Here is a 14,269-nt window from a genome sequence, read left to right on the forward strand (position 1 = left end):
GCTAGTTACATAGAAACTCCCCTAGCACTGCCCCTAACACACAGCTCCTTTATAGCTCCTCCCATCAGCTATTTACATAGAGACTCCCCTAGCACTGCCCCTAACACACAGCTCCTTTATAGCTCCTCCCACCCAGCTAGTTACATAGAGACTCCCCTAGCACTGCCCCTAACACACAGCTCCTTTATAGCTCCTCCCACCCAGCTAGTTACATAGAGGACTCCCCTAGCACTGCACCTAACACACAGCTCCTTTATAGCTCCTCCCCCCAGCTAGTTACATAGAGACTCCCCTAGCACTGCCCCTAACACACAGCTCCTTTATAGCTCCTCCCACCCAGCTAGTTACATAGAGACTCCCCTAGCACTGCACCGAACACACAGCTCCTTTATAGCTCCTCCCATCAGCTACATAGAGACTCCCCTAGCACTTCTCCTAACACACAGCTCCTTTATAGCTCCTCCCATCAGCTACATAGAGACTCCCTAGCACTGCTCCTAACACACAGCTCCTTTATAGCTCCTCCCACCCAGCTAGTTACATAGAGACTCCCCTAGCACTGCACCTAACACACAGCTCCTTTATAGCTCCTCCCATCAGCTAGTTACATAGAGACTCCCCTAGCACTGCACCGAACACACAGCTCCTTTATAGCTCCTCCCATCAGCTACATAGAGACTCCCCTGCACTGCCCCTAACACACAGCTCCTTTATAGCTCCTCCCATCAGCTAGTTACATAGAGACTCCCCTAGCACTGCACCTAACACACAGCTCCGTTATAGCTCCTCCCACCCAGCTATTTACATAGAGACTCCCCTAGCACTGCCCTAACACACAGCTCCCTTTATAGCTCCTCCCTTCCGCTATTACATAGAGACTCCCCTAGCACTGCCCCTAACACACAGCTCCTTTATAGCTCCTCCCATCAGCTATTTACATAGAGACTCCCTTAGCACTGCCCCTAACACACAGCTCCTTTATAGCTCCTCCCACCCAGCTAGTTACATAGAGACTCCCCTAGCACTTCTCCTAACACACAGCTCCTTTATAGCTCCTCCCACCCAGCTAGTTACATAGACTCCCCTAGCACTGCTCCTAACACACAGCTCCTTTATAGCTCCTCCCATCAGCTAGTTACATAGAGACTCCCCTAGCACTGCTTCTAACACATAGCTCCTTTATAGCTCCTCCCACCCAGCTAGTTACATAGAGACTCCCCTAGCACTGCCCCTAACACACAGCTCCTTTATAGCTCCTCCCATCAGCTACATAGAGACTCCCCTAGCACTGCACCGAACACACAGCTCCTTTATAGCTCCTCCCACCCAGCTAGTTACAGAGACTCCCCTAGCACTGCTCCTAACACACAGCTCCTTTATAGCTCCTCCCACCCAGCTAGTTACATAGAGACTCCCCTAGCACTTCTCCTAACACACAGCTCCTTTATAGCTCCTCCCACCCAGCTAGTTACATAGAGACTCCCCTAGCACTGCCCCTAACACACAGCTCCTTTATAGCTCCTCCCACCCAGCTAGTTACATAGACTCCCCTAGCACTGCTCCTAACACACAGCTCCTTTATAGCTCCTCCCATCAGCTACATAGAGACTCCCCTAGCACTTCTCCTAACACACAGCTCCTTTATAGCTCCTCCCACCCAGCTAGTTACATAGAGACTCCCCTAGCACTGCCCCTAACACCCAGCTCCTTTATAGCTCCTCCCACCCAGCTAGTTACATAGAGACTCCCCTAGCACTGCTCCTAACACACAGCTCCTTTATAGCTCCTCCCACCCAGCTAGTTACATAGAGACTCCCCTAGCACTTCTCCTAACACACAGCTCCTTTATAGCTCCTCCCACCCAGCTAGTTACATAGAGCCTCCCCTAGCACTGCCCCTAACACACAGCTCCTTTATAGCTCCTCCCACCCAGCTAGTTACATAGACTCCCCTAGCACTGCTCCTAACACACAGCTCCTTTATAGCTCCTCCCATCAGCTACATAGAGACTCCCCTAGCACTTCTCCTAACACACAGCTCCTTTATAGCTCCTCCCACCCAGCTAGTTACATAGAGACTCCCCTAGCACTGCACCTAACACACAGCTCCTTTATAGCTCCTCCCACCCAGCTAGTTACATAGAGACTCCCCTAGCACTGCCCCTAACACACAGCTCCTTTATAGCTCCTCCCACCCAGCTAGTTACATAGAGACTCCCCTAGCACTGCACCGAACACACAGCTCCTTTATAGCTCCTCCCATCAGCTACATAGAGACTCCCCTAGCACTTCTCCTAACACACAGCTCCTTTATAGCTCCTCCCATCAGCTACATAGAGACTCCCCTAGCACTGCTCCTAACACACAGCTCCTTTATAGCTCCTCCCACCCAGCTAGTTACATAGAGACTCCCCTAGCACTGCACCTAACACACAGCTCCTTTATAGCTCCTCCCATCAGCTAGTTACATAGAGACTCCCCTAGCACTGCACCGAACACACAGCTCCTTTATAGCTCCTCCCATCAGCTACATAGAGACTCCCCTAGCACTGCCCCTAACACACAGCTCCTTTATAGCTCCTCCCATCAGCTAGTTACATAGAGACTCCCCTAGCACTGCACCTAACACACAGCTCCGTTATAGCTCCTCCCACCCAGCTATTTACATAGAGACTCCCCTAGCACTGCCCCTAACACACAGCTCCTTTATAGCTCCTCCCATCCGCTATTTACATAGAGACTCCCCTAGCACTGCCCCTAACACACAGCTCCTTTATAGCTCCTCCCATCAGCTATTTACATAGAGACTCCCTTAGCACTGCCCCTAACACACAGCTCCTTTATAGCTCCTCCCACCCAGCTAGTTACATAGAGACTCCCCTAGCACTTCTCCTAACACACAGCTCCTTTATAGCTCCTCCCACCCAGCTAGTTACATAGACTCCCCTAGCACTGCTCCTAACACACAGCTCCTTTATAGCTCCTCCCATCAGCTAGTTACATAGAGACTCCCCTAGCACTGCTTCTAACACATAGCTCCTTTATAGCTCCTCCCACCCAGCTAGTTACATAGAGACTCCCCTAGCACTGCCCCTAACACACAGCTCCTTTATAGCTCCTCCCATCAGCTACATAGAGACTCCCCTAGCACTGCACCGAACACACAGCTCCTTTATAGCTCCTCCCACCCAGCTAGTTACAGAGACTCCCCTAGCACTGCTCCTAACACACAGCTCCTTTATAGCTCCTCCCACCCAGCTAGTTACATAGAGACTCCCCTAGCACTTCTCCTAACACACAGCTCCTTTATAGCTCCTCCCACCCAGCTAGTTACATAGAGACTCCCCTAGCACTGCCCCTAACACACAGCTCCTTTATAGCTCCTCCCACCCAGCTAGTTACATAGACTCCCCTAGCACTGCTCCTAACACACAGCTCCTTTATAGCTCCTCCCATCAGCTACATAGAGACTCCCCTAGCACTTCTCCTAACACACAGCTCCTTTATAGCTCCTCCCACCCAGCTAGTTACATAGAGACTCCCCTAGCACTGCCCCTAACACCCAGCTCCTTTATAGCTCCTCCCACCAGCTAGTTACATAGAGACTCCCCTAGCACTGCTCCTAACACACAGCTCCTTTATAGCTCCTCCACCCAGCTAGTTACATAGAGACTCCCCTAGCACTTCTCCTAACACACAGCTCCTTTATAGCTCCTCCACCCAGCTAGTTACATAGAGACTCCCCTAGCACTGCCCCTAACACACAGCTCCTTTATAGCTCCTCCCACCCAGCTAGTTACATAGACTCCCCTAGCACTGCTCCTAACACACAGCTCCTTTATAGCTCCTCCCATCAGCTACATAGAGACTCCCCTAGCACTTCTCCTAACACACAGCTCCTTTATAGCTCCTCCCACCCAGCTAGTTACATAGACTATAACTGCCCCGCCCATGGGCATAACATCACAGAAAATAGGAAAGAGCTGCATGGTCATGTGACCAAAGCCAGAACAGAAGATAAGAACAACAAAGGTAAAGGAAATGCATTACAAAATTAGAGCTACCTTCATAAATTATTAATTTAAAGGGTATGGATTCAAACTGGAAAACCCCTTTAAGGTGGCTGATATTTGCTGATGTTATTCACGTAAATAGCTGATTTCCAATTGACTAATCTCATCTGAGCGTCCATAAAAGCCTGAATCAATTTTATTTTATGCACCGAGTGAAACCACAAACCCACATCATTAATTGTGATGGAGCCCAGACGACAAAACCAGAGGGAGGAGTCAAGAGCAACATCACAGCGAGACGAGGACATAACTGACCTGAATTTTGTGCCAGGTTTTGTGCCTTCTTTTCCGACAGAGAATTGTTTTCATAAACCTTCTGATTTTCCTTTGAATGTTGAAAACTGATAAACTTCTTGGATTTGGTATAAATTACAAGATCTGAAAGCATCATGGCCATTGCCGTGTTCTGTACCTGAGAAGAAGACGAGGAAATCACTAAGATCTATCTGATACCCATGATCTGAGCAGACGCTGATTACATATGATGTCAGCAATAATAATATAATAATACTACATAATAACATAAGATGAATGATTAGAATCCATTTATTAGAAATGATGATATTAATAATTTGTTGCCAGGGCAGTGGTGCAGGATTAGAAGTCTTGGCATCAGTAAAACTACAGAAAGTCCACACTGATCCTAAACCTGATCCCTAAACAGAGATCAGCAACCTCCGGCACTCTATCTGTTCTCAAACTACAACTCCCAGAATGCTCCTCTCACTTCTATAGGAGTCAGGGCTTATGCACACAAGCGTATTTTTGGTCCACATCCGATCCGCATTTTTTGCAGGTCACATTCACTTCAAAGGGGGCGCAAAAGATGTGGACAGCACTCCGTGTTCTGTCCGCATCCATATGTCCGTTCTGGGGCACCCGCAAAAAGATAGACCATGTCCTATTCTTGTCCGTTTTAGGACAGTTCTATAGAGGCCAGGACGTTCCGTTCCACAAAATGCAGAACACACTGCCGGTATCCGTGTTTTGCAGATTCGCAATTTGTGGACTGCAAAAATGGCAATGGCTGTGTGCATGAGCCCTTACAAGAACAGCCAAGTAAGTGTGCCTGCTGGGAGTTGTAGTTTCACAGCAGCTGGAGTGCCGAAGGTTGCGATCCCTGGTCTATTGATTATGTGATCCATTCATGATTATACGATTAGTACATTGAATGATTTATTGATTGATCATTTCATTGATTGATTACCCCATAGATTATATGATGAGTCTAATGATGATGTGGTAGGTCCATTGACTGACTGATCATTTATTGGTTATGTGATCAGTTCATTAATCAATTAATCGGTTCATTAAGTGATAATTGCATTGATTTGTTCATTGGTTGATTGATTGATCAGTTCATTGATTTACATGATAAGTCCACTGACTCATTGGTTGACTGGCATATTATACATCTATATATACTGTATATAAAGAAGGACGTATGTATGTATGTTCCGCGATCACTCAAAAACGCACCCATCGATTTCAACGAAACTTGGTATACACATCCCTTGCTACCTGGAAAGAAATCTTGTGAAGGTCACAGCTCTCTAGTTCCTGAGATATTCCCCAAAAATTACCTGCATTAGCCAATACAAGCCCCCAACTGTCATACACACGGTCACATGTCCCTTATCAGCCAATAGAAGCTCGCAGGCCCTTAGTCTCCACATACACACAGTTTTACTCCAGGTTTCCATAATAACCCAGCCATTTTTCTTCACTGCTGTAGGTCAGCTTTATGCTAGGGCTGCACGACGACATGTGTTGCGCGACAATAAGTCACAGGACACATAGGGCACAACTACACTGCTACATGTGTCGCACGACATTGATGTCGCATGACAATTTTTCTAATGATAGGCTATAGTGTCGCACTGCGACATGTGACATGCTGCGACTGTGACACAACAGTCGCAGAAAAATCCATCTTGGATGAATTTTTTGCAACTGCCGTGTCGCAGTCACAGCATGTCACATATAGCAGTGCGATGCCACAGCCTATCATTAGAAAAATTGTCATGCGACATCAATGTCGTGCGACACATGTCATCGTGTAGCCCTAGCATTAAAGGGGCAGGGCGCTGTGGAGGTCACTGTTAAAGGGGCGTTCACTTTGGATGTTACTGTTAAGGGGGCAGGCCGCTGTGGAGGTCACTATTAAAGGGGCGGACACTGTGGAGGTCACTTTTAAGGCAGCAGGGAACTATGGGGTCACTGTTAAGTGGCAGGCCCCTGAGGAGGTCACTGTCAAGGGAGTGGGGTGCTGTAAAACTCACTGTTAAAGGGGCGGGCTGCTGTGAAGGTCAAAGTTAAGGGGATGGGCTGATGTGGAGGTCCCATTTTAAAGTGGCGGGGCACTGTGGGGGGGGTCAGTGTTAAGGGGTGGGGGACTGTAGAGGTCACTGTTATGGGGGATACTGTCGATATCTTTTAATGACACACACAAACATTAAATGAAATAGATGCAGGGCCGGCATTAGGGGGAGAAAACTGGGCAATTGCCCAAGGCCTCCATTGTCTAAGGGGCCCCCTGCTTCAGTGCTGCTGTTCAGCTGAACGTCCGAGGAAGCAAGCGGGCGGTCAGCTGAACAGCTGCACTTTACAATGCAGGGTACAGTCTCCTCCCTCACATGTAAGAGAAATCATTACCACAGTGCAGACAGGACCTGCCATAATGTCATATGCAGGAGGCGGAGCTCAGCAGTGCAGTAAAGTAATGAAGAAGGAGACCAGCCATGCATGTGAAGAAGGATGGATTCAATGTAAGTGCAAGGGAAATGCTGGGAGTTGTAGTCCTCTCCTTTTATACCTCCTGTTATGTAATATCAGAGTACATTACAAGAGGAGGTATGAGGAGAGGACTACAACTCCCAGTATGTCCAGCTTGTTATGTAACATTAGAGTACATTACAAAAGGAGGTATAAGAGGAGAGGACTACAACTCTCAGCATCTCCAGGCCATTATTATATAATATCAGGGTACATTACAACACCCTGGATATGCTGGGAGTTGTATACCTCCCCTTATAATGTACTCTGGTATTACATAAAAACTGCTTGGATATGCTGGGAGTAGTCTTCTTTTATACCTTCTCTTGTAATGTACTCTGATATTACATAATAATGGCTTGGACATGCTGGGAGTTATAGTCCCATCATCTTATATGTCCCCCTGTAATGTGCTCTTATATTAAATAATAATGGTTTAGACATGCTGGGAGTTATAGTCCTCTCCTGTTATATCTCCTGCAGTAATGTGCTCTGAATAAGGGCCGGGACGATGGATAGGGGAGGGTAGTCATCCGCCTAGGGTGCCACTTCGCCCCATAAAGCGGGCCGCACTCATGGCTGTCCAACTTCACAAGCCTCAGGCCGCTAGGCCTCAAACCTGTGAGGCGTTAGAACAGAGCAAGAAGCCGCAATGACATCATTGCAACCTCCTGCTCTGGGTCTCACATGATGATGTCATCACGTGAGACCCGGAGCAGGAGTGGTGATATCATTGGGACAGCATGCATCAGGACGCAGCAACACAAGCCACAGATAAAACTGTGGTCTGCATCGCAGAAAGCAACAGGGGGACGGGAGGTAGGCAGTTTTTTTTTTTTTTTATATACTAACTGTCCACACTGCGGGGGGCACCAGGGATGGGGGGAAGGAGATTTGACATACTTGGCACTTCTGGGGAGGAATGGAGGAGCATTATATACATACTGGCACTACCGTGGAACATTATATATATATATTGGCACTATGGGGGGAAGCATTATATATTGGAAATAGTGGGGGGCACTACAGGGGGACATTACAGCCACTGAGAGCATAATGGTTAATATTATTACTACTAGGGTACTGTAGGATAGGTCATCAATATTAAATCCGGCACTCCCGCCGTTCAGTTGTTTGAGCAGACGGCGTGCGCTGTGCTCACGTGCTGTCTCCCTCCTCTCTTCCTGCTCTGCTGCTGTATGTCTATGGGACAGCAGCAGTGAACAGCACGCGCCGTCTCCTCAAACAGCTGATTGGCGGAGGTGTCGGACGTCGGACTGTGTTTTTAGCACATTACTACAAGATGTGTGCCCCTTTTGATTTTGCCCAGGGCCACATTTTGTCTAAAACCGGCCCTGAATAGATGAAATATACCCGTGCGAAGCCGGATCCTTCTGCTAGTATATTATAATTACTTGCTCATTGAGGCTGCTAGTAGTGGAATTTTGTATCATTTCCCCTATGTGACCCAATTGGAAACGTCCGTGTTTTTGCACACAGCATTTGCAATCAAGAGCTGTTTAGTATCTTGTCTCGTCCACCCGGCGCTCTCCGCATGCTGTATAATCCTCTAATTGAATATCATTTCTGGAGCTGGAATCGTATTAATGCGCATTTACATGGAACAATAAGCAGCCACACCACAGCTCACTAAGGCCTCTAATCCTGCATTTCCAATCTCATCCTTGGCGATTTTAGCTGGGGCACAGCGTGCAAATAAAGGCGATTTTCCACTAATCACATAGAAATGATAGAAATCTTTGTGAGGTGAACATATATCAGTATTATAATGTGAGATAGAAATAAAGGGGCAGAGAAAGGGCTGGAGCAAGATGCCCGACCTCAAGGTAGCGAGGACAGACGGGAAGGGAATCCTGAAACAGGATAAGCCCGGGATCACCAAGGCATTAGATCAGAGATCAGCAACCTCCGGCACTCCAGCTGTTCTGAAACTACAACTCCTAGAATCCTCCTTTCACTTCTATGGGAGTTGAAAGAACAGCCAAGTAAGTGTGCATGCTGGGAGTTGTAGTTTGTAGCAAGTTGTACTGTTACTGATGCCTGCAATAGACGGATCAATCAACACAGTGATCACATAAGCTCTGGTCTGATCATATGATCCATCACTTTCACGATTTATGCTGTAAATGGGGAGGGGGATAGAGTAATGCAGTCCAATCCGAAATGTTATAAAATTTAAATTTATGCGGATTGTTCAGGTGTGAATATGAGGACTGATGGAGTGCAGTGGAAGGCCAAGGCTGGGACTACAACTCCACACAGACCAATCACCATAACAATACAATATCAAACAATAAGTATCGAGTAATTGGGGGCTAACTGGACTTTCCATGAGTTGAAACTTCAGGGACCTCCAGCACTGAAAATATTTGCTGAGGAACATCTCCTCTCTTAACAAGGGGGTAGGTTCACGTTTTATAAAACATGGTTCCTGCCCCTGAGGAGATGATTGTGGTGGATTCCTCTACTGGGAACCCTTTTCCCTAATGGGTTGACTTTATGGAGAAATAATCCATGTATATGAAACTTTACAGTTTTTATGGATTTTGGAACTTGTTCTCCTGAGATATATTGCATAAATGCAGAGAAGAACCAGGAATGACCAAGAGAACTGGAGGACTGGGTCAGAAGAGAAGAGCAGGCACAGATTTATACCAAGACGCTCATTGTGTCACCTGTTTGGTTTTGGACTCTGCACTTCTTCTCAGGAGATTTATGGATACACCGATCTTCCTTAGTTGCTGTTTTTGAGACCTATCATCATGCTCAACTAATTCTCCAATCTGGCCATGAGCACTGGGAACAGGGCGTAGAATAGTGTCCTGGAGGAGCCCAATCTTCTTGTGTTTTATTAGGATTTTACCTTTCAGGGCCTGGGAAATAATCATAAAAACGACATAACATGAAGTAATGCAGAAATCATGATGCAAATAAAAGACAGCATCAAATAAATATTGCTGTATAATGGTGAAATAGCCATATAGAAGGCAGCTACAAAAACTGCTTTATAATGTCTACAATGTGCACACTATATATTATATATTAATATTACATACAGCACCCACATAAAACAGCGCAGCCCAAAGAATGTAGACATTATGTGCCCCACCAGTCGGCCATGCACAGTGTTATACAGTGGAGGCCCCTGATGGACGAGTCCGGCTCCATATCAGCTTCATAGTGGGATAACAGCGTGTACTGTGATTTAGACTGTACTTAACAAGAGTTCGACAATTTACAAATATGGAAATCGACATTGATCTGGTCATAACATTATATTAGTAAGTGGATAAAATAGCTGTTTCCTGCACAAGAGTCCCTGTGCTTTCAGAAAACGTATGATATGTTATAGGGACATATCAGGAGTTTTTATCAGTGAAGGGGGGGGGGGGGTTTGAGCACTGAGACCCCCAGCAATCTCTACAACGAATGGAGAGAAAAGCTTGCTTAGGTTATTTTCACATCTGCAGCAGAGAATACCGATAATCGGCTGGACACAGACCACAGCGTTGGACCCCATTATTTTTAATAGGGCCAGCAGGCATTTTAGTTGCATCCGGTAATGCCATATCTGGAGAAATCCAGCAGGCTGTTCTGGCAGAGAATACATGCCGCAGATGTGAAAGCAGCCTTAGCAGGAAGCGAGACAGACTCAATAAAGTCTACAGGCCCGTCTCGCTCCCGTCTTCAACAGCCAATAAGCGCTTCTCTCCCCTCATTCTAGAGATCTTTTGGTGGGCCTCAGTGCTCAGATCCCCACCAATCAACACTTCTGTTATGTCCCTATAACATATCAAAAGTTTTCTGAAAGCACAGTGACCCTTAAAAAGTAGTAGAAAGATATAAACGATATAAATTTGGTATTGCCATAATTGTACTGACCTGCAGAATACAGCCATCATGTCATTTTTTGTGCACAGTGAACTCCATAAAAATAAAACCCCAAAACCCATTTTTTTCAGTGTCAAAGGACTATGTAAATGGAAAAGTAAAAAAACAGATGGCTCGGAAAGCAAGAAAAAAAATAAAAAATAATGAAATTTACCCTCATTCTGAAGAGGTTGGTATTAGCATTTCTTGAAGAAAAGATTAAAGTGAGTATTTCTGGTGGTCTAGGCTAGTGAAGGGTTATTGTTAGTGTGTGTTTGAGGGAAGACAAGGGGTTAATTTCAATATTCCTGATAGTTTGGGGGAAGGGGAAGTGTTTGATGATAGCATTCCAGGTGGTCTTGGGTAGGAAAGAGGTTAATATTGACATCCCTCCCTTCCATCACTTTTAACTCCCATGATGAATAACACGATATTCCCCTTTTTTCATAAAGATGTTCTGTAGCAGTTGCGTTGTCACAATAGACCCCCTCCAAGCCTATATTTCATCGTAAGCCACCAAAATTTCAGGTGAATTTAAAATCAGAATTTTTGGCTATTTAATATGGGCGAATTTCACAAAATGACATTTCTCAAAATGCCATTTTTCAGCTCAGAAGCCAGGAAAGATACTGTATATAAGAAGGATCACATGACCAGGTATTGGTGTCTACACACCAGCAAGCAGTCTAGCAGAGTACCTCCTGTTAAACACTGGTTCCTATCTGCAGACAACTAGGCAACTGGACTGCTCGACCTTTATTCTAACTGATCTAAAACCTTCAAGTGGGGGCGGTGAAGCCAAAGAATCACAGCCCAACAGAAACAATGTTGAAGTTCAAGCCTGCCATAGACTTGTATTGTGCCTCAAAACAAGTCAGTGGGAATGACAGTCTGACAGAGCTAAACCACATGGTCCAAAGTTAACTGTGTCTGGCCTTTTCCTCCAAAACTCAGCTCTGCATAGTCCCTTATGCCGGCAGTGGAAAATGACTAGCTTCTCAGCACACAGGCTGGAAATTCCCAAAATATAGCAGATATAAACTGTAGGACCATACTCTTATCCGTAAATGTATGTGAGCCTGTGAATTATACTCACAATTCCTCCAGTACTTAAAGGGGTATTCCCATCTTAGACAATGGGGGCATATCGCTAGGATATGCCCCCATTGTCTGATAGGTGCGGGTCCCACCGCTCGGACCCGCACCTATATCAAGAACAGAGCGGGGAGCGCTGTGGCTAGAGGACTCCAGATTTCCCGGGGTCCGTCCACCACCAAGCGCTAATCCCCGCCTCTCCCATTTATTTCTATTTTCGGCGGCCCCATAGAAATGAATGGAGGGTGGCTGCGCATGCGCAGTGCGCTCTCCTTCACTTTCGGGGCTCTGTTCTCGATATAGGTGCGGGTCCCAGCGGTGGGACCCGCACCTATAAGACAATGGGGGCATATCCTAGTGATATGCCCGCATTGTCTGAGCTGAGAAAACCCCTTTAAAGTGCATTCAGTCTTTTTATTGTATTTTCCACAAATAAAGGATGGCTCGCAGGCCTATATCTCATGCAAAAACACTGAGCTTTTGCTATGCCAACCCGGCCAACGTTTCGGGCGTCTTGCCCCCTTACTCATGCGTAACAATGAGATGTATCTATGTTCTTTAAATATTACGTTTCATCTGCGTCATTAATTTAACATGCTAATTAGTATACAAAGAATACATTAATAATCTATACTAGATATTTATGGAAATATACATAAAAACATAATATCTCAGAGACGGATCTATAAAAATTCTCTTTGGTATCTATGTTTCCATTTTTGTAATCCATCTTGTTTCATGTTGCAACAATTTACTGTGAATCTTCCTGTCAATCTAAAGGGGTTACATATTCAAGTATTTGTCCATTTGAATTCATTCCATTTATGTTTCATGTCAAAACAATGTTGCAATAATATGACTTCATATTGTTTATTATCGTTTTTCCTCTGTTCAATCCCTTTCGTCTGTGCTTCACAGTACTTTTTGATAATAGACTTATGTTCGTTCAGACGAACTCTCACTTCTCTTTCTGTTTGTCCAATGTACCATTTGCTCCCTGGGGATATAATGTCGTAATTTTTGGAAATGATGGATAATGGACAAATAATGGAAATTCCCAAAGTCTCAGTGTGAACTAACTGTATTAATCCTTTCCACAAATCAGTGCAAATATGGTGCAATCACAGTGCAAATCAACAGGATATATAATATAAAATGCAATCAACTAACAATATCAAACAGTATAGGTGCAAACAATGGCATAAATCACAGTGCAAGTTAACCCTTTAAAACTTCAATGTGCAGTAAAGTGGTCAGTTGATGGCGTTTTATAACAGTAATAGGGGCAAATGTCTACAAACGCCCAAACTCCAAAGTGCCCTTGCTCCAGGGCACTACACACAGCAGAGATGGGCTGTGCTGGTTGTGTTTTGAAAGTGTTCCAAGGATGGACTATGTGTGTGCATGGCTAAGCGTTTTTGCTGGATCCGGCAGGGTTCAGCAAAAACGCTCCTGTTACTGATAATACAATCATCTGCATTCGTTATGAAAGGATCCGGTTGTATTATCTTTAACATACCCAAGATGGATCTGTCATGAACTCCACCGAAAGTCAATGGAGGACGGATCCGTTTTCTATTATGTCAGAGAAAACAGATCCGTTCCCATTGACTTGCATTGTGGGTCATGACGGGTCCGTCTTTCTCCGCATCCCAGGAAGGAAAGCAAACCGCAGCTTGCTCTCCGGTATAAGAACAGAACGGAATGCATTTTGGAACATTCCGTTCTGTTCAGTTACGTTTTGTCCCCATTGACAATGAATGGGGACAAAACGGAATCGTTGTTTTCCGGTATTAAGACCCTATGACGGATCTCAATACCGGAAAATATTAACACTAGTGTGAAAGTAGCCTGATATATAAGACTGCACACAGCTAGTTAGGCACTTCCTTCCCTACCCCTTACATGTGTGTTCCTGTCCCTTATGCCTCATGCACATGGCCTTTGCTCAGACGTTCCGTGCATTGGGAAACACAATTTGCGTTAGGTCCATGATCTGAACATGTTCTATTTTTTGCGGTGCGAAGGCATGGAGAGAACTCTGTTTGCGGGTTGCAATACAGGCGCGGCTGGGCAAAGGCCGTGTGCACGAGGCCTTCATTAGAGTTAGCTAACCTTTTACTTATTACTCCCTGTACCATTAATAAATCCCCTTTTAAAGATCCAAGATTTACTATTAATTGGCAGCCCAAAAACTACTACCCATAGCCATATCTGTCACTTGGCATTAAAGATCTTGACATGAGTTGCATACAGTCCTGGGAGACCCTAGAATATAATCCACACCTTTTCAGGGTAACTGGAGCACTTGTCACTCAGGTCAAATTTATTCAGAATGAATCAAACCACCCAAACGATTTGGCCGAATAAAATCGAATTTCAAGAAATTTGCACTTCATGACTGTATTCTGTATCATGCATCCAGTCAATCCTGAA

General features: G+C 45.4%; 1 protein-coding gene across 1 annotated transcript in view; it reads right to left on the minus strand.

Moving 5' to 3' along the window:
- The window catches only part of PLCZ1 (phospholipase C zeta 1), a 43,259-nt gene that overhangs the window by 12,799 nt on the left and 16,191 nt on the right, over positions 1-14,269 (minus strand). The window contains exons 5-6 of the mRNA XM_040435344.1: positions 9,544-9,741; positions 4,328-4,484 (exon numbers count right to left, since the gene is read on the minus strand). Of these exons, the coding sequence (XP_040291278.1) occupies positions 4,328-4,484; positions 9,544-9,741 (355 nt within the window). The remainder of the gene's footprint in view (positions 1-4,327; positions 4,485-9,543; positions 9,742-14,269) is intronic.

The sequence above is a fragment of the Bufo bufo genome, chromosome 1 (assembly GCF_905171765.1).
Source record: "Bufo bufo chromosome 1, aBufBuf1.1, whole genome shotgun sequence".
Taxonomy (NCBI): domain Eukaryota; kingdom Metazoa; phylum Chordata; class Amphibia; order Anura; family Bufonidae; genus Bufo; species Bufo bufo.